At 49.9% G+C, this 18,128-nt stretch overlaps 1 protein-coding gene across 3 annotated transcripts in view; it reads right to left on the reverse strand.

Moving 5' to 3' along the window:
• Window positions 1-18,128, reverse strand: part of MTCL2 (microtubule crosslinking factor 2) — a 75,405-nt gene that overhangs the window by 3,545 nt on the left and 53,732 nt on the right. For 2 of the 3 annotated variants that reach the window (XM_070420251.1, XM_070420250.1), the window contains exons 14-15: window positions 15,947-17,285; window positions 9,324-12,111 (exon numbers count right to left, since the gene is read on the reverse strand). In XM_070420251.1, coding sequence (XP_070276352.1) covers window positions 11,959-12,111; window positions 15,947-17,285 — 1,492 coding nt within the window. In that variant the 3' untranslated portion in view covers window positions 9,324-11,958. Of the gene's footprint in view, window positions 1-9,323; window positions 12,112-15,946; window positions 17,286-18,128 lie in introns of those variants that run through there. The other variant, XR_011472135.1, reaches the window with a different exon arrangement.

Raw genomic sequence — 18,128 nt, forward strand, 5'->3', positions numbered from 1 at the left:
TCTGTGACTGATAGGGGGGAGCTCCCCAATCCCCTGATTGCCCTGCGGCTCTGTGTTTGACAGGGTGTGGCGCACCAACCCCCTGATCGGCCCTGCTCTGTGTGTGACAGGGTGCGGTGCCCCAACCCCCTGCCCCCACGGGCCCTGCTCTGTGTGTGACAGGGTAGAGCCATAACCTCCCCATTGGCCCTGCCCTGAGTGTGACAGGGTGCAGCACCCCAAACCCCTGATCCACCCTGCTCTGTGCGTGACAGCGGGGAGCTCCTGAACCCCCTGATGGGCCCTGCTCTGTGAGTGACAGGGGGCAGCACCCCAACTCCCCTGATGGGCCCTGCTCTGTGAGTGACAGGGGGCAGCGCCCCAACCCCCTGATCTGCCCTGCTCTGTGCGTGACAGGGGGTGGCACTGCAACCTCCCCATCGACCCTGCCTTGAGTGTAACAGGGGGCGGTGCCCCAACCCCCCAATCAGTCTACCCTGAAAGTGACTGAGGGTGGCATTGCAACCTCCTGATCCGCCCTGCTCTGTGCATGACGGGGCGGTGCCCCAACTCCCCAATCGGCCCTGCTCTGAGCCTGACCAGGGGCTGCACTTAGGGATTGGGCCTGCCCTCTGCCACCCGGGAGCAGGCCTAAGCCAGCAGGTCGTTACCTCCTGAGGGGTCCCAGACTGTGAGAGGGCACAGGCCGGGCTAGGGGACCCCCCCCCCCCCCCAGCGCACAAATTTTTGTGCACCGGGCCTCTAGTCTAGTATAATAATCTCCAGGTCCACCCATGCTATATGCATAGGGCACGAGTTCCTTCTTCTTTACAGCTGTGTAGTATTCATTGTGCAAATAAATGTACCACATCATTTTTATCCACTCAAATACTGATGGGCACTTGGGTTGTTTCCGATCATAACTGTTGTAAATAACTCTGCTATGAACATATATTCTTTCTGATTGGTGTTGTGGGATTCTTAAGCTATATTCCCAGAAGAGGGATCGCTGGGTCAAAAGGCAGCTCCATTTTTAATTTTTTAAGGAAACTTCATACTGTCTTCTACAGTGGCTGCACCAGTCTGCATTCCTACCAACAGTGCACTAGGGTTCCCCTTCTCCACATCCTCACCAGCACTTGTGGTTTGTTGATTTATTGATGGTAGCCATTCTGACAGATATGAGATTATATTTTATTGTAGTTTTAATCTGCATCTCTCTGATGATTAGTGATGTTGAGCATTTTTTTCATGTCTCTTGGCCATCTGTATGTCCTCTTTGGAACGTGTTTATTCAGGTCCTTTGCCCATTAAAATGTGGACTGTGTCTCCCAGGATAGACTGGAGCTACGTACTGTTTGCTTCATCCTGTTCTACTATTCCTGCTTTAGCACTTTTTCTCCTCTGTGGCCCTTTCAATAGTATATGGCAAATTTCAAGAATGCTCTTTTGCAGTCTCATTGCAGGACACCATCTCCCCAACTGCCTGATGCTCCCACTCCCATAGCTTAAAAAATTTTTTTTTCTAATTTGTTGATTTTAGAGAGAGAGAGGAAGAAAGAGAGAGAGGAACATCGATTTGTTGTTCCACTTATTTATATATTCATTGGTCAATTCTTGCATGTGCTCTGACCAGGGATTGAACCCATAACCTTGGGGGTATCCAGACGATGTTCTAACCAACTGAGCTGCCCCATCAGGGCTCCCATAGCTTCTTGCCTCTGCTCCTTTGATTGCCATTCCTTCTACCTGGGAAGACTTTCCCTACTTTTTCCTGGAAAATTTCTCTAATTTTAACTCTAAGCTGAGGATTCTTCTCTAAGGTCCTAGGCTGAGAACTAGATGTCTCTTCTGTACTCCCAAGAGCCCAGCCTGTGCCCTTTTCACTATCCCTGTTGGCCCCAAAGAGCAGGCTGCTTCCTCAGTACCCAGTATGACGCCATGAAAAATGTCCCCCTGCATGTGTGGTCCTTTCAGATCTGCAACCTCCAATTGTTGAGTTATGAGCAGTCCACAAAGTCTGAACGAGAGTTTAGGGAATGGCAGCTGGAGCATGACTGGTCATCCTTCCATAGCAGCTGTGGTCCTTGGAATTTTTTTCTGACGGGAGGCAGAATCCTGCCTTCCTGAAGTTTCTACCATGTGTTTTCAGCCTGCTGGCTCCAATAGCCATCTGAAAGCAAAGATTTGTCCTGGATGGTGGGACTCAGTGGTTGAGTGTTGACCTATGAAACAGGAGGTCAGGTTCGATTCCCAGTCGGGGCACATGCCTGGGTTGTGGGCTCTATCCTTAGTGTGGAGTGTGCAGGAGGCAGCCGATCAATGATTTTCTCTCATTGATGTTTCTATCCCTCTCTCCCTCTCCTTTCCTCTCTGAAATCAATAAAAATATGTTTAAAAAAAATAAAAGCAGGGATTTGCTCTTGGTTCCCTGAATATCACTTTCTGGGAGTCAATGGTACCCAGAATCTTCTGTGTCTATCTACTCTTCCAACTCCTCATTTGTCATCATCCCAAGAACAGAACACAGTGTTATTTTTCTTTTAAATATATGTTTATTGATTTCAGAGAGGAAGGGAGAAGGAGAGATAGAAACATCAAGGATGAGAGAGAATCATTGTTGGCTGCCTCCTGCATATCCCCCACTGGGGATTGAACTCCCAATCTGGGCATGTGCCCTTGACCGGAATCGAACCCAGGACCCTTCAGTCCGCAGCTGATGCTCTTATCCACTGAACCAAACTAGCTAGGGCCAAGACACTGTTCTGATTCAGGGCTGGTCATCCTGGAGCACAGTGAGAATATAGCTCAATGGAATCCAGATCCAATACTTCCTCTGTCTCCTTTCCCTGCTCTCAATTCTTCTACAGCTCCCTAATGTCTATAGAATGTGGACATTTGTCCCCTCACAAGGCACTGTGTGATCTGACTCAGCCTCTTCTTTTATCGTTACCCATTCCAGTGACATAAAACTTCTTACAGTTCCCCAGTTCTGCTCTGCTCTTTCTACTTTCACACGTGCTGTTCCCTCTCCCTGGAACCATCTCCCCTCAGTCTCTTGCCTACAACATACCACCATCCTCTTCATGTGGCCCTGTCCTCTGTGAAGCCTTTCCTGATTCCTCTAGGCTCCCTGAGTGCCCTGTGATTGACATCTGCTTTCCTGTCTTCTAGGCCCATCTCTTGCATTCTCAATGCTTAGCATAGGCTGTTGTTAGATCCTCAAAACAGAGACCTGTAGAATTTTTGTGGTCAGCTTCCAAGATGGCCCTCAATGGTCCCTGCTTCCTCGTGTTCATGCCTAGTGTAGTCCTCTCCCACACTCCATAGGGCTGATCTGTTTAACCAATAAGGCATTGCATAAATGATAACATGATTTTCAAGGTTTAGTCATAAAAGACATTGTGATTGCTACCCTGCTCTCTCATAGATCACTCACTTGGGGAAGCTAGCCACCATGTTGTGAGGATACTCAAGCAGCCTCATGGAGAGGTCCATGTGGGAAGGAACTGAGATCTCCTGCCAACAGCAAACACTGACTTGCCAGGCATATGAGGCACCTTACAAATGGATCTTCCAGCCCCCGTCAAGCCTTCACATGACTGCGGCCTGATTCACATGAGACCCAGAGTCACAATTACCCAGCTCCGGAATTCCTAACCCACAGCATCTGTGATATAATAAATGCTTTGGAATGCCAAAACCGGTTTGGCTCAGTGGATAGAGCGTCGGCCTGCGGACTGAAGGGTCCCGGGTTCGATTCCGGTCAAGGGCATGTACCTGGGTTGCAGGCACATCCCCAGTGGGAAATGTGCAGGAGGCAGCTGATCCATGTTTCTCTCTCATCGATGTTTCTAACTCTCTATCTCTCTCCCTTCCTCTCTGTAAAAAAATCAATAAAATATATTTAAAAAAAAAAAAAAAAAAAAAAAGAATAAATGCTTTGGAATAATTAATTATACTCTAATAGATAATTAACGCATGTCTAAAGTGTCCTTCTTTTCCCATGATAATTTTTTTAAATTTTTCCCCATGATAATTTTTTTAAGTCTTTTGTAAAAAAGTTCAGTTCCATTTTTGAGCACTCTGCATGTTCAGTGGTCATACTGCATTTCATGAGAGACTCTGAGATGTCAGCAGTCAGCAGCAGGAAACACCTGGTGGCCCCTCCCCAGTGGCCCCAAACCAGCCAGCTGGCTGGGGCATTCTCAGGGATCCCTACTTTCCAGACAACTAGGGGCAGGCTACAGTCAGGTTTCAAATCTGCTGGGAGCTCCACCCATCCCACAAGAAAAATCAGGAGGAAAGTCCATGGAAACTGTTCATATGACATACTTTATTTCCAATCTACAACCATTAAAAACCCTTTGTAAGTTTACACTGTACAGTTATTCTCATGTCTGAAATAAGACATAGGGGCAGGGAGAGCTGGTGGATTGGACCACAGTCATCCTAGCACCCAATCCATCCTGGGAAGGAGCCTTTAAAGATAGGAGTGAGCAGAAGAGGACAGTGGACAGGAGAGGCAGACAGTTTGGCCCAAGGATGCCCTTGGTTTCTTCCCTCCTGAAGACCTTTCCCTGGGCCCTCGGCTGCAGGACCCTCACCAGGAAACCAGGCTGGGCAGGAAGGGGGCTTCACAGTATTGGCAGGAGTTGGGAGGGGCAGGATGGAAAGGAAGGACAGCTTCTGGCTCTCTTCCCGTCACTGGGGGTTGGAGCTGCTTTTTGGCACAATCTGCAAGATCTCCTTGGAGGTGGGAGGAGGAGGAGCTGGGGATGTAGGATTTTTCTCTTGAGTTAGGTTTCTTTCCATTTGAAGAGAGGCCATGAGCCTATGAAGTTCCCAAGGGATAAATGGGCAGGGTCTTTTTCTCCTGCCCCCAGGACTGCCAACCCCTGCCTGGCTTGTACAACCTACATAACCTTTTGTAAAACCCAGACAAGTGGGAGAGGTGAGCAAAGCTGGAACCAAGCCAGGGGCAGGAAAAGGAAAAATGTGTGCCTTCTCCCTGTCCTCCAGCTTCCAAGGAGGACATGGGTTTTGTTGGGGCGGGGGTGGGGGGCAGGTAAGGAGAGTTCCCAGTCTTTCAGGAGCCTAGAGTTGGTGTTTCCCACCTGTTCCTGGTCTGGGCCAGCCTCAGTCCCTCACCAGGCTGCACTAATTGCTAGCATAGGTCAGCAGTAGGCAAACTCCTGTTTTATCAGAATTATCCAGAGGGCTTGTTAAACCCCAGCTTGCTGGGCCCCAGCCCAGAAGTTCGAATTCAGTAGGTCTCGGATGGTGCCAATACTTTGCATTTCTATCAAGTTTCCAGGTGACGTTCCAGCTGCTTTGAGAACCCCCAGGTATCCCATCCTCAGTGACCTGGCAAGGCCCAGCCTCGGAGGCACCAAATAACTGGGAAGCTGCTAGGAATCATCTTGTGGTGAATCCCCTGTGCGGAGAAGTAAACTAAGGCACAGAGATCAGGGGCTGAGCTGAGAGAAGAGCTAGGATACCAGGGTCCAGTGAAGAGAGGATGGTGATGCAGGACTCCAAAACATGAGGGATACCCTAAGGCCCTGGGATCACCCTAGTTCTCATCATTACATTATACAACCAGCTAAACTCAGGGAAGTTAAGAAGTCTGCCCAGACCTGAGGCAAGTCTCAGACTGCTGGCTGAGGTTTCTCCTCAGGGAAGCAGTTTGAGTGGTGTCAGAATGGAGTGTGACAAGGCAGCCAGGCCTGACTACCCTAACCCTTCAAGGATGCTTAGAGGAAACCAAAGCTCCTTTGCTTGGGGTCTGGGGTCCAGAGGGCTGGTGAAAGGCAGGAAGAGACAGGAGCGGGGTCCATGGGATAAATAAGGGATGGTCCAAGGAGAATGAGGGAGGGGAGGGAGGAGCCCTGGGCACAGACAGGACTCAGGCCCAGCTTCATGTCTCTTTTAGTTCTTGGGTCTGTGGACTTTGCAAACTGCAAGCATTTTGGGAGGGGGAGGGGCAGAGCCAGGGTCAGCTACAGGTTCAGCCAGGGTGAGCTAGCTGTTCCAGAGCTGGTGAGGCCCAAGGGAGAGCAAAGAGTGGTGGGATGTCAAATGGACAGACATGGACGGATGACCAGGGAGAGAAGACCCCAAGCCAGGCTGCATCTCCTCAACCAAGGCCATGCAGGACTGGGCAGGGTAGAGGCCAGAAGTGAGGATCCAAGACCCCCCCCCCCCCCCCCCCCCCGCCTACACACACACTCCCAGTGGGAAATGCTGGGGTCCTTCCGGCAGGCTGTGGATAGAGAAGATAATGTGACTCAAAGATGGGACTAGGAGATGTTTCTGGACTGGGGGTTGGCTGGGGCCGAGCCCAATGAGAAGGGCTGGTAAGGCTGATGCCACCTAAGGCATTGGGGAAAGGTGCCCCCTTTGGTGTGAGAAAACACAAAATAAAACAGAACCCAGAAAACACCCCCTGGTCTGAAAGCAAACATGAGTTGGAAGACCAACCTTGGGCACTTCCCTGATAAGACAGGAATATGAGCCTGGGGACAGGGGGAAGGGGGATGTGAGGTGCTGAGGTTACAGGGAAATCCATGGGAGGGGAGTAGTACTGTGGAGACTATTCTGGGAGGGCTGAGAGATGGATGCTACAAGTAAGCTCAGGGTCCAGAAGAGGAAAACCTGGCCATTGGCCAGGGCACTGGGTCTGCGGGCAGGAACCAGCAGAGAAGAGGAGGCAGGGGGAGGGGAAACTTTGGAAGAAGATGGTAAAAGAGAGGATGGATGAGAGGTGGGAAGTGAGCAGACAGCCCAGATAGAGGAAGAGGTCACAGATGCCAAAACCTGGGTTCTGGTCCTGGCTCTGCCTCTAGTTTGCTGTGTGAACTTGGGTGAGCCATTCTCTTCTCTGGGCCTGACTCCTCATCTAAAAAAAGTGAGATGAGACACAAAATGGCAAAGAGTGAACAATTCCACTTATGCGAGGTACCCAGAATAGGCAAAGTCACAAATAAAGTAGAGTTTACCAAGGGCTGGGGGGAGGGGGAGTGGGGAGTGTTTAGTGGATGGTTTCAGTTTGGGATGATAAAGAAGTTCTGGAAATGGACATTGGTCATGATTGCACAACACTGTGAATGTACTTAAAATGGCTACTAAGTTTTACGTTATGTGTATTTTGCCACAATTTTTAAAAAGTGAACGGGGATGGTTCAGATGATCTTTTGGCCCCCTTTCCATTCACTGAGACTAGTGAGGGGGATATCACCCCCAGGGTCAGGACATTGAGGGGCTGGCCTAGGGACAATGAGTGTGACTGGACCACTTCACATTTGAATAGAATCTTATGCTTTTCCAAGTAGACTTGCAGGCACAGTATTGTATTTGGTCCTCATCACAAGACATGTGAGGTAGAAGGACATTATCCCCACTTTATAACTGGGGAAACCGAGGCATAGAGTAGCCACATGATCTGAGTCCAAGGAGGTCATTCAAATTGGTGGCAGTTTGTTGTTGTTTTTCAAGTCACCTGGAAAACATCCTTACACCTTAGGTTCATCTGTTGAAATGTCAGTTTGCTTAGTGGTCTTTGAAGGACACATGCTATAAATTAATAGCATAAGAGTTGTCTCCTGGGTCAAATATGCTTGCCTCCCATGACTGGATAATGAGAGTTATGGAACCTGATGTGTTTCTCTTTGTAGTATGGATGCCAGAAAACTCAAGGGTAAATTTTAATTGCATGGTTATGGGAATTACATCAGACCGATTTGGGGAATGAGAATTCTTCTTGCTTTTTTACTTTCTACTTATGTTGTTTTATTAAACTAAGATTTTAAAAGATTCTATTTCTGCTGTATTATGCCCGATTGTAAGTTACTTCTGATGGGTCTTGGAAGTTCTCGGGGTTATTAGGCCAAATCAGAGCTGCGTTGAGGATTAGTTCCCTAATTCCCAGCACAGTGCTCTTTTTAAAATAGAGGATTGTGGTTATTGGTTAAAAGAAAGTGGCCTAGTGATCAGGGCTGTGAACACAAACAGGGGGCCACTGGTGCTCAGGACCTCCCTAAGAGCTTATTAAACATGTAGGTTCCTGGCCCAGAAAGCTGCATTTGGACATGTCCTCCGAGGATTCTGATACAAGAAGTCCCAGACTACCCTCTGGAACACACAGGTCCAGTGAATGAGGGCGGACTGCTTTCAAGACTGGGTTGGGCAATGGCGTGTTCTAGGTGTCCTGTATCTGCACAGAGCTCCCAGTAGGGCAGTGGGTTTGCACAGCAAGCAGGACAGAGTTTGGGCTGGGGATCCAGTGGACTGAGGTTCTAGTCTAGACTCGATGATTTCCCAATTACATGACTCTGGGATGAGACCTGCACCTGTTCCTTCATTTGCAAAATGGGAACACTAACCCCTGTCCTGTCAAGGCTGCCTCCCAGAGTTGGGAGAGTGATTTCTAAATAGTGCTCTAGGGTGAGTGTGCAGGGGATCATCATCATTATTAACGAAGAGGCAGTGGGAACTTGACAGGGGGTGCGGGGGGTGGGTGAGGCTGGAAAGGGGGGATATTCTGAATGGGAAAGGAGAAGGAGGAAGAGCCTAGAAGTTGGGTAGGCAAGAAGAAAACAGACCGAGTGATGAAACTATAAAAGATGCATGGGGCAGGCATGATTGGAGCCACATGGTGGTCAGGGTATAAGAGGGTCAAGTTTTGAAGTCCTCAACTGTGTCACCTGGGAAAGCAACCAGTAGGGGAGGCCATGGGGTCAGCTCATTTTGAGTTCAGTGAAAGTAAGAACTCTTTTTTTTTAAGTAAGAACTCTTGATAATGTTTTAAAATTGGTCATCCTTTGATGGAGAAAGAATTGGGGGGAAGGGGTTGCTGGAGATGGGGAACAGGATTCTGCTGCCTTGTGCATACAGGGTCTCTAGAGCAAAGTGGTAGGATTTTCATTTCAAATACAGACATCAAGGACCCCAGGAGCATCTAATTTGGCTTTGAAAGAGGTCTCAGAAGAAACATGAGGTCGCCCACTTTAGGGCCAACCATGCCAATGGTCTTCCATTTATCCCTACCAACTCATGCCAACACCATGGGCCCAAGCCTAGCAGTCTGTAAGGGATTAGGACCCCAGGGTTCCTTGGGACTTTGGTTGAAGAGTAGAGATGGGGAGAAACGAGGAAGAAGACTAGGAGAGGAGGAGGAGGAAAAGGCAGGTACCAGGAGTAAAAAGGCAGAGGGATAGCAGGAAGGGGAAGAGGGTGGTGTTCTTTCCTGGGACCCCAATGTTCCAGGGAGTCCCCACTGTGAGTCAGGCAGTTTTCTCCTTTGGGAATGTTACCAAGACTTAAAAGACATTTGAAGAAACAAACAAACTTAGAAATTACATTCCAAAAGAGTAGAGTTTTTACAAACCAAACCCTCCCCACCCCCAAAAAGAAAACACAGTTACTAATTAAAATGCTAAAAATCAAACCAAATGAATATTTACATACAACAGTTTCCATCCCATCAAGCCCCATGTCCAGAGGCTTCTGTAGGAAGAGTGATGAGTGACCTTGCACAGTGGCATGCAGAAAGTAGAAACTGGGACTTTATTGAAAACCAAGATCTGGAGCGTCTGACACCAGCTGGGGGCCGGGCGGCCAGGCGCTGAGACAAGGATGGCAAGGACAATCTTGGACGAGGACGATGGTAAGGCTGAGCGGTCTGTAGGCTGCAGGGTTCAGGTCTCATGAGGATTTCTCTCCAAGGCTGGGGGTGCAGGCTCCCTGGCCCTCTGCAGCTTGGGGAGGTGGCAGAAGGCCTCTGGTGGCTTGTGGCCTGTTGTGAACCTCCTCATCTGGAGATAACCCTGGAGGGGCCCCTTGACCTTTTGGGTGGGAGCACCACATTCCAGAGGGGCCTGGCCCATGGCTCCACTGGTCTGCCTGCTCTGCCCATACAGGTCACTATGTGACTGGTTGAACATGACCCTGGTGTTCTTCTGGCAGGGAATGGAGATGAAGGACTTTGGGTAACTGGTCCAGATGACCTAAAAGGGCAGAACTAGAAGCAGGTGGGAGTGCAGAGGCATCTCCTGAGTCCTGGGGGCAAACTAACCAAGCTGCTGGCTTTTGGTCTTCCTCATGGGGAATTCCACAGACAAACCATTTCATCCTGGTGTTTCCACTCTGGACATCCAGCCAGTTATAGGAGGGCCACACCTCTGCGCGTGTGTAGCCAAAACGGGCTCACTGGCACCAAGGGGAAGGCCACCTGAGGCCTCTTCGCCATACTGGCCATACTGCAATGAGCCACGGCACAATCTATCCAACGGCCCGGGCAGCTCACTTGGGATGTGGGGGAGGGTGGGCAGTGGAGTTGGGACTCAGAGAAGAGCCATGAGAAGTCATAAGGCTAAGAGAGGCTGGTGAAAAGGCTGGCAGGCTGGTAGACACTCTCAGATCCATGTGCAAAGCTGCAATAAACAACATTCTCGAAGTTCAGTCCTGTTTTCCTGCGAATTCTCACTTGGGGAATTTGGAGAGATCTCCGTGCTCTTGAGAGAGTCTTAGTAATCCATGTTTGACTCAAAAAAAAGAAAGGTGTCAGATTTGCGGGGGTGGGGGGCGGGATGAGAAGGGGAAATGGAGAACGTTTGGGTGATGAGGGTCCAGCCCTCCAGCTGGTCAGTGAGCATTTACAGACTGGCTACCAGGGGCCAGGCAAGTACCAGATGTTGAGTGAAAAGCAGTGCTCTGAGGCCAATGACCAGGAATGTTGGGGGAGCAAGATAAGGGCTCCAGCTCTGGAGGGGAGAGGCAAACCTGACCAGGAGACCAGAGCTCAGCTGCTGAGCGGTCTCATCCACATGGGGGACCCCACACCTGTCCATTGTGTTCAAAGCCTTTCATTATCCCAGCGGCAAGAATACATGTCTTAATCGCCAATAAATTACCTTAGGGACTTTGGGGGTAAATTAAATTATTAAAATAAAGTAAAACCACCTTAAATATTTATAGTAAGAAAAATTCAAATAAACAACCTACGTAAGAAATGTGTTACTGTTACGTCCTGGGACACCAGCCTCTTGGAGTGCTCCTTGGCCTGGCCTGGCCAACTGGGAGTCTCTTACTGGGAATATCTTTGCCCTCCACCAGCCACAGGATGTAAACAAAGTGGAGATGTGGTGCCCCTCCAGGGTGCTGGGGAAAGAGGCCCCAGTGATCAAGGCAGTGGGCATTAGGCATTTATCTGTGCACCAGATTTTGAGAGTGACTCTACCTATTTCTGACCTCAAGGAATATCCTGGGAAGGTTGTCACCTTGGCAAGGGAGGCAGTTCCAGTGGCTCACCGGCTCTGAGTCCCACACCTTCTCACCTTCTAGTCCTGCTGTACCCAGGCTCTGTGCAGGGAGATCCAGAGCAGAAGGATTCCAAGCAGATGCTTGGCCCTGGCTACTACCCTATCATACCCCCTAGAGTCACAGCGGTTCAAAGCAGTGGGGCTGGGAGGAGGAGGCAGTGGGGGAAGGCAGGGATGGGGATCATGTCCAGCCCAGCTCCACCAGGAACCCCAAGCTGAGTCCTAGATCAAAACCAGTTCTTCTCATTGAGGTTTCCTCCCCATGAAGGGGGTGTGATTGGCAATGATCATCTCCATGAGCCTTTCCCTGAGGAGTGTACCCCTTCCTCAGCTCTTCTGAGAAGTGGTGCGGGCAGAACCAGGCAAGACTCTCCTTTAAGACACAGGGATAAGCTCTCAACGGATCTCTCTGGAGATACTTTGAAGCACAGTTTTGGTCTTTCTCCTACTCACTGCCTTCCCCTGAGGAGCCAGAGATCGCCACCCCATGGTCAGCAGGAGACTCCACTTTACCTTGGGGATTGAAAGCTGTTCTCTAGCAGTGGTGCAGCTGCTACCCCCCAGGGCAAGGCGATGCAGAGGGCATGACCCTCCTCTCCGCTGGTTTCCTTCTGCTATCCATGGCCTGGGCTGGTTGAGGCAGGGAGCTCAGCTGCTGTCACTCGCTGGGAGGGGCTGCTTTCTCTTCCCCACCCCAGCTGGACTCTGAAGGGTGCAGCCTGCACTTGGAAGGAGAGTGGCGAATGGCAGAGCGGGATGGCCGGGCGAAGCAGGAGGTGAGAGACTGGGTGCTGCAGTCACAAACAGCATCCTAGGAGGAGGAAGAGAGGAAATCAGGAGGAGCTAGGAGGGACTGACCACCCAGGGGTTGGAGGACCAGCCAGGCAAAGAGCTGGCTCAATCATGCCAGGGACCAGGTCCCAGGGACTGTAGCCCCTCTTTGGACGAATTTTTAAAAATTGTTTTTCTTCCATTAGAACAGTAATGAATGTTCATAAATAACTTTCCATAATGTAATAAATTCTGGAATATACAGAGAAGAAAGTGAACACTGTCCGTGGTTCTACACAACAAAGTAAATTCTCACCAAATTGCACACACATATATTTACCGAAATGACCTTACCTCTTACAGCCTATGCTGCAATTGCAAAACATGAGCACTTTTTTTTGGTCAAGATCTTCTTTTTAATAGCTATCTACTATTCCATTGAGTGAAAATACCTTAATTTATTTATTCTATTCATTTTTGATGTGCATTTAGGTAGTTTCTATTTTTTTTAGTGTTACCAACACATAGGGACAATGGTTAAAGTGCTGTTACAGAATTAGAATGCTTGGTTCAAATCCCAGCCCTGTCACTTCCAGCTGTGTGATCTCGGATAAGTTACTTAAATCTCTGGACCTTGATTTCCTCCTCTCTGGGGTGAGGAACATGATACCTTTCTCAAAGTTGTTGTGAGAGTTAAATCACATAGGCCAGTGGTCGGCAAACTGTGGCTCGCGAGCCACATGCGGCTCTTTGGCCCCTTGAGTGTGGCTCTTCCACAAAATACCGACTTCTGCCCATGGGCCACGAAGTTTCAATCGCACTGTACATGCGCGCCCGCATGTGGTATTTTGTGGAAGAGCCACACTCAAGGGGCCAAAGAGCCACATGTGGCTCGCGAGCCGCGGTTTGCCGACCACTGCCATAGGCTATGTAAAGCTTTTGGCATAGTGCCTATTAAGTACTTAAAAAATGTTAGCTATTTTTATTAATAATGCAATATATTTCTTTTTTAAAAAAATATATTTTATTGATTTTTTACAGAGAGGAAGGAAGAGGGCTAGAGAGTTAGAAACATCGATGAGAGAGAGACATTGATCAGCTGCCTCCTCCACACCCCCCGCTGGGGATGTGCCCGCAACCCAGGTACATGCCCTTGACCAGAATCGAACCTGGGACCCTTCAGTCCGCAGGCCGACGCTCTATCCACTGAGCCAAACCGGTTAGGGCGCAATATATTTCTTTATACACATATGCGTTCCCGCCTCTGTGAATATTCCATAAGCTACATTTCTAGAACAATTGGTCAATTTTCATATACTGCAAAATGTTTGAATCAACATTCAAAATACAGCCAGCTCTGTATCTTTGTTTCCTGATGTAGGTGTGGTTACATGGGTGTGACCGTTAACTTTATGTGTCAACTTGACCGAGCCACAGGATGCCCAGATATTTGGTCAAACATGGGTGCTTCTGTGGGGATGCTTTTGGATGAGATTAATATTTAAATCAGCAGACAGAGCAAAAGAGACTGCCCTCCCTAATGTGGGTCGGCCTCATCCAATAGGTTGAGAGCCTGAACAGAATAAAACGGCTGATTCTCCCTGAGTAAGAACGAATTCTTCCTGCCTGATGGCCTTTGAGTTGGGACATCGGCATTTTTCCCTGCCTTCAGGCTTGAACCGAAACATTGGCTCTTCCTAGGACTCAAGCCTGCCAGCCTTCAGACTGGAACTACACTAGGTACATATATTCTACCAGAACTACACCATCACCTCTTCCTGTTCTCAGGCCCTTGGATCCAGATGGAACTAAACCATTGGCTCGCCTGGGTCTCCAGCTTGCTAACTCATCCTGCAAATCTTGGGACTTAGCCTCCATGATCGCACAAGCCAATTCCTTATAATATTGGTGTAAACCAATTACACACACACACACAGCCTACTGGTTCTGTTTCTTTGGAAAATAAAACAATGGGTATGTATTCAGTTTGTGAGAATTCAGTGTGCCCTATTTTTTTTTTTTTTAAAGGGAGCTTTATTTTTTTTAATTTTTTAAAAATATATTTTATTGATTTTTTTTACAGAGAGGAAGGAAGAGGGGTAGAGAGTTAGAAACAGCGATGAGAGAGAGACATTGATCAGCTGCCTCCTGCACACCCCCTACTGGGGATGTGCCCACAACCAAGGTACATGCCCTTGACCGGAATCGAACCTGGGACCTTTCAGTCCTCAGGCCGACGCTCTATCCACTGAGCCAAACCGGTTACGGCTAGAATTCAGTGTGCCCTATTCTTATGATGTGTTCAGTATGTACATTAAATTTAAAGTTTTTTATAAATTAAGAAGTAGAAATAAATATTTAAAAGAGTTTGTTTTAAATGTGGCCAGCTAGGTGAGAGTACAGAGAAGTAAAGCACTCACTATACAATGAGGGTTGTAGAAATCGGAAAACTCTTTTTTTTTCTTTTTCTTTTAATCTTCACCTAAGGATATTTTCCCATTGATTTTAGAGAGAGTGGAAGAGAGAGAGAAAGACAGAGAGAAACATCGATGTGACTGAAACACATAGATTGGTTGCCTCCTGCAGGAGCCCTAACCTGTAGGAGCCTGCAACCGAGGTACAGGCCCTTGACCGGAATCGAACCTGGGACCCTTCAGTCCACAGGCAAACTCTTTTGAAGGCGACTTAGCAACATTTATCAAATACCTTTAAAAATGTATATTCTTTTATCCTGTAATCCTATTTCTGCAACTCAGACCTAAGGAAATAATCTGAAATGTGGAAAAATGTTTTTGCACCAAGATGTTCACCACAGAATTATTTATAATAGGGAAAAACTAGAAACCGCCTAAACATACAATACATACAATTGCACCAATCACAGCCTACCCCACCTCTGTGCCCCCATATGCAACCCTCACTGAATGTACTGTACATCACATGTACCACAGTTGACTGGACCAAGGGAGTACACTGGACCAAGGGAGTACAGCTGTCCAGTTTCTTTCTTCCAAAAATGTGGAACTGGGACAGAGGGATTTGAGTAAGTCTTTCTTAGGTGCTTGAACTGAAAGAGGTTATAAAATCAGAGCTAGCACAGCCCTCCTGACCATATGCAAATGCAAGAGAGAGAAACAGAAGAAGGAAGAATGAAATATACATACTGAGCACGTTATCAGAGAAAATGAAGCTCAAGAGAGAGGAGAGGGAGACAGAAAGAAGCTGCTGAGGCCTTTGGGTCCCTGCCCTTGGGGTTCTGTAAGATACTCCACCACTTCCCTTTCTGCGAAGCTAATGCATATGCATTCTTTTACTAATGCAAATAATCCCAGACAAAATCTGAAACTGGTATCCGGAGTGAGGTATGCAGGCAAAAGATTCTCAGAGAAAGTGAGAGCACTTAGGCATGGAGTCTTGGTGGGGTGGGGGCAGTGGCATGCTGATAAATATTTAATAACTAGCTTTTCAGGAGTGAGGGGAGGGGCCCTGACTTGTGGCATATGCCAATTTTCATAGTGTAAATTCTCCCATGATGGCCGATCTCAAGGTACCAAGGTGATGTCACTGAACACAGAGATGGCACAACTGACGCTCACAAATCACATGGGCAGGCTCCAGCACACCATTGGTGGCAGGAGAGATGTGAGCACACCCCCTCCCTGTGGGGGATGCTGGCAATCTCTAGTACTCACTAGTCTCTTGGTATCTGGACCATGTGTCATTCCAGGTCTGGGGCCTTCCAAACCCCGTCCCAGATGAGCACAAGAACTTTTTGAAACACATTAACTATATTCCCTGAGCTTGAAAACCAGAAGAGCTTGGACCTTATAGGCCAACCCCACCTCCCAAGGAAAAGGGCAACCCTACCCACCTACCTCACTGGGAAGGACTGGGGTTCCATCTGCGTCCCGGAGGATACCATCTTTCCCCACCTGGGGGAGTACGGAGAGTCTGGCCTCCTCGCTGCTGCCTGACTTGGGTGCCTTCTTGTTCAGGATCCTAGCCATGCCCTCTGGCTGATGGTAGCTGGCTGGGGAGAGGGGCTCCGGCTTCTTGGTGCTCTCCTCCCCTGCCGCTGAGGTGGGGCTGGGGGCCCGGCCGCACACGTTGCGGAAGAACTCCTGCACGATGCCGTACTTGGGAGGCTCGGGCTTGGCCCGGGCCTCAGACATGCCCAGTTTCCAGACGGACTCCGTGCTCCCCGAGTGCTCCACCACACTGAAGAGACTGGACAGCCCGTCGTTGATATTCCTCAACACGGGGCTGTCCCGCGTCGTGGTGGAGCGGGCCCAGGCCGAGCCATTCTGCTTGCCCTGGTGTAGGTTCCACAGGCTGCGGTCCTTGGCACCGTCCAGCTTGGACACAGACCGCCTCTGGAGCTTTGGCGAGCCATACTTGGGCGAGCAACATGGCCGCTCGATGCGTGAGTGCACCTTGTCCAGGGAGGAGGAGATCTGCTTGCTGCGCACGGACACGAGTGAGGAGCTGCGGGGTGACCAGCTCTTGCCGTGGAGGCTGCTGCGGGGCAGGTCGGTCTGCAGGCCCACGCTGACCATGCGGGTGGTCTGGGTGCCCACACTGGCCAGGCCCACCGTCTGGCTGGACGTGCTCTTCACTTTTCTTTCCAGCGAGCCTGAGCGCATGGCCTGGCGCACACAGTTGGTGATCTCCTTCATGTCGTCACTCATGTTGCCTGACATCTCCAAGTTGTGCAGGGCTGCTGGGAACCCAGGCCCCGCCGCCGGGGAGCCGCCCCCGGAGCCCCCGTCCAGGCGCTGCCGTGAGAAGTTGCACAGCCACCGACCGTAGGAACTTTCAGCCAGCCCATTGGCCTCTGCCGACTCTTTGGGCTTGGCAGTGGTGAAGAGGAAGCCGGGCTCGATGATGATCTTGCCCTCCCTATCATGGACCACGGGGACACCCAGGCGCCGGGCCACGGGGGGGCTGTAGTAGACACGAATGCCCGTCTTGTCGGGAGCTGTGTAGCTGCGCTGCATCTGCCTCCCTGCCGGGTCCTGGCAGGCCAGGGCGCCCAGGCGGCTGCAGTCCCGTGGCTGTGCCTGGGCATCCTTCTCTGGGTCCACCGGCTGGGTGCCCACAAAGGCAAAGGCAGGGTTGTTGGGCAGCTTCTTGCCCCGGGCAGCTTCACTGGCCAGGTAGGGGGAACAGTCAAGCAAACTTTCAAACTCAGACATGGAGGAAACAGATTTGGTCCTGGGAAGAGCAGAGGAGGAAGAGTGGAGTTAGTGGAAGATAACATGCCCCAAGCAAGGCCCCCTGGCCTCCCTCCCTGGTTCTTGTGCTGCCCCAGGGCTGGGACCACACCGTCCTGCTCGCCTCTTGTGGAAGTCTCTGTCAGCGCCCTGCCCCACATTCCGTACGCACTCACACCTACACACCCAGCACTGCGGGCTCTGAGCACCTGAGGGCTTTTTCTTCTGACTGCAGGAGCACATGTGGCTTCCACACAGAGGAAGCTGGAAAAAGTCAGAGTTTGTGCCCCTAAACGTAGGCCTCGACAAACAATGGGTGGGACTTGGTGGCTCCGTGTTCCTTGGGTGGGAGAACTCTGAGCTGCGAGCTCTGCTCCGGCTCCCAGAGTTCTTCACTAAAACGGAGTTCAGGTTGCCCGTGGAATGGTAACACCCCCTTTACTGGCTGCCTTCCCTTCCCTGTCTCACTTTCAGGTGTTTCCTGGAATCCACTCCCAAATAAATCATTTCCACTCAAACCCTTGTCTCAAGGTCTCAAGTCCTTGTCTTTGCTTCGGGGGAACCCAAACTAAAACTTCACTAAATAGCCAGCAGAGACCTGGCACACATGTTGCCTGATGACTAAAAATGCTGGGCATACGTCAGTGCCTCTCACATGTCAGACGGTTCAGTCCTCCAGTAACTCCAGGAGACAGCTTCTATTGTCTCCACCAGCTAGAGATGGAAGCAACACGCAGCGTCAGAGCTGGAAACGGCAGAACTGGCATTCAAAACCCACACTTGACTCCACAGTCCACCTTCCTGGTCCAGGCTGCTCCCATGGCCCCTCTGGGGTTCTGTTGCC

The sequence above is a fragment of the Myotis yumanensis genome, unplaced genomic scaffold, assembly GCF_028538775.1.
Source record: "Myotis yumanensis isolate MYYU_CA2020_CCGP unplaced genomic scaffold, mMyoYum1.0.hap1 SCAF_7, whole genome shotgun sequence".
Taxonomy (NCBI): Eukaryota; Metazoa; Chordata; class Mammalia; order Chiroptera; family Vespertilionidae; genus Myotis; species Myotis yumanensis.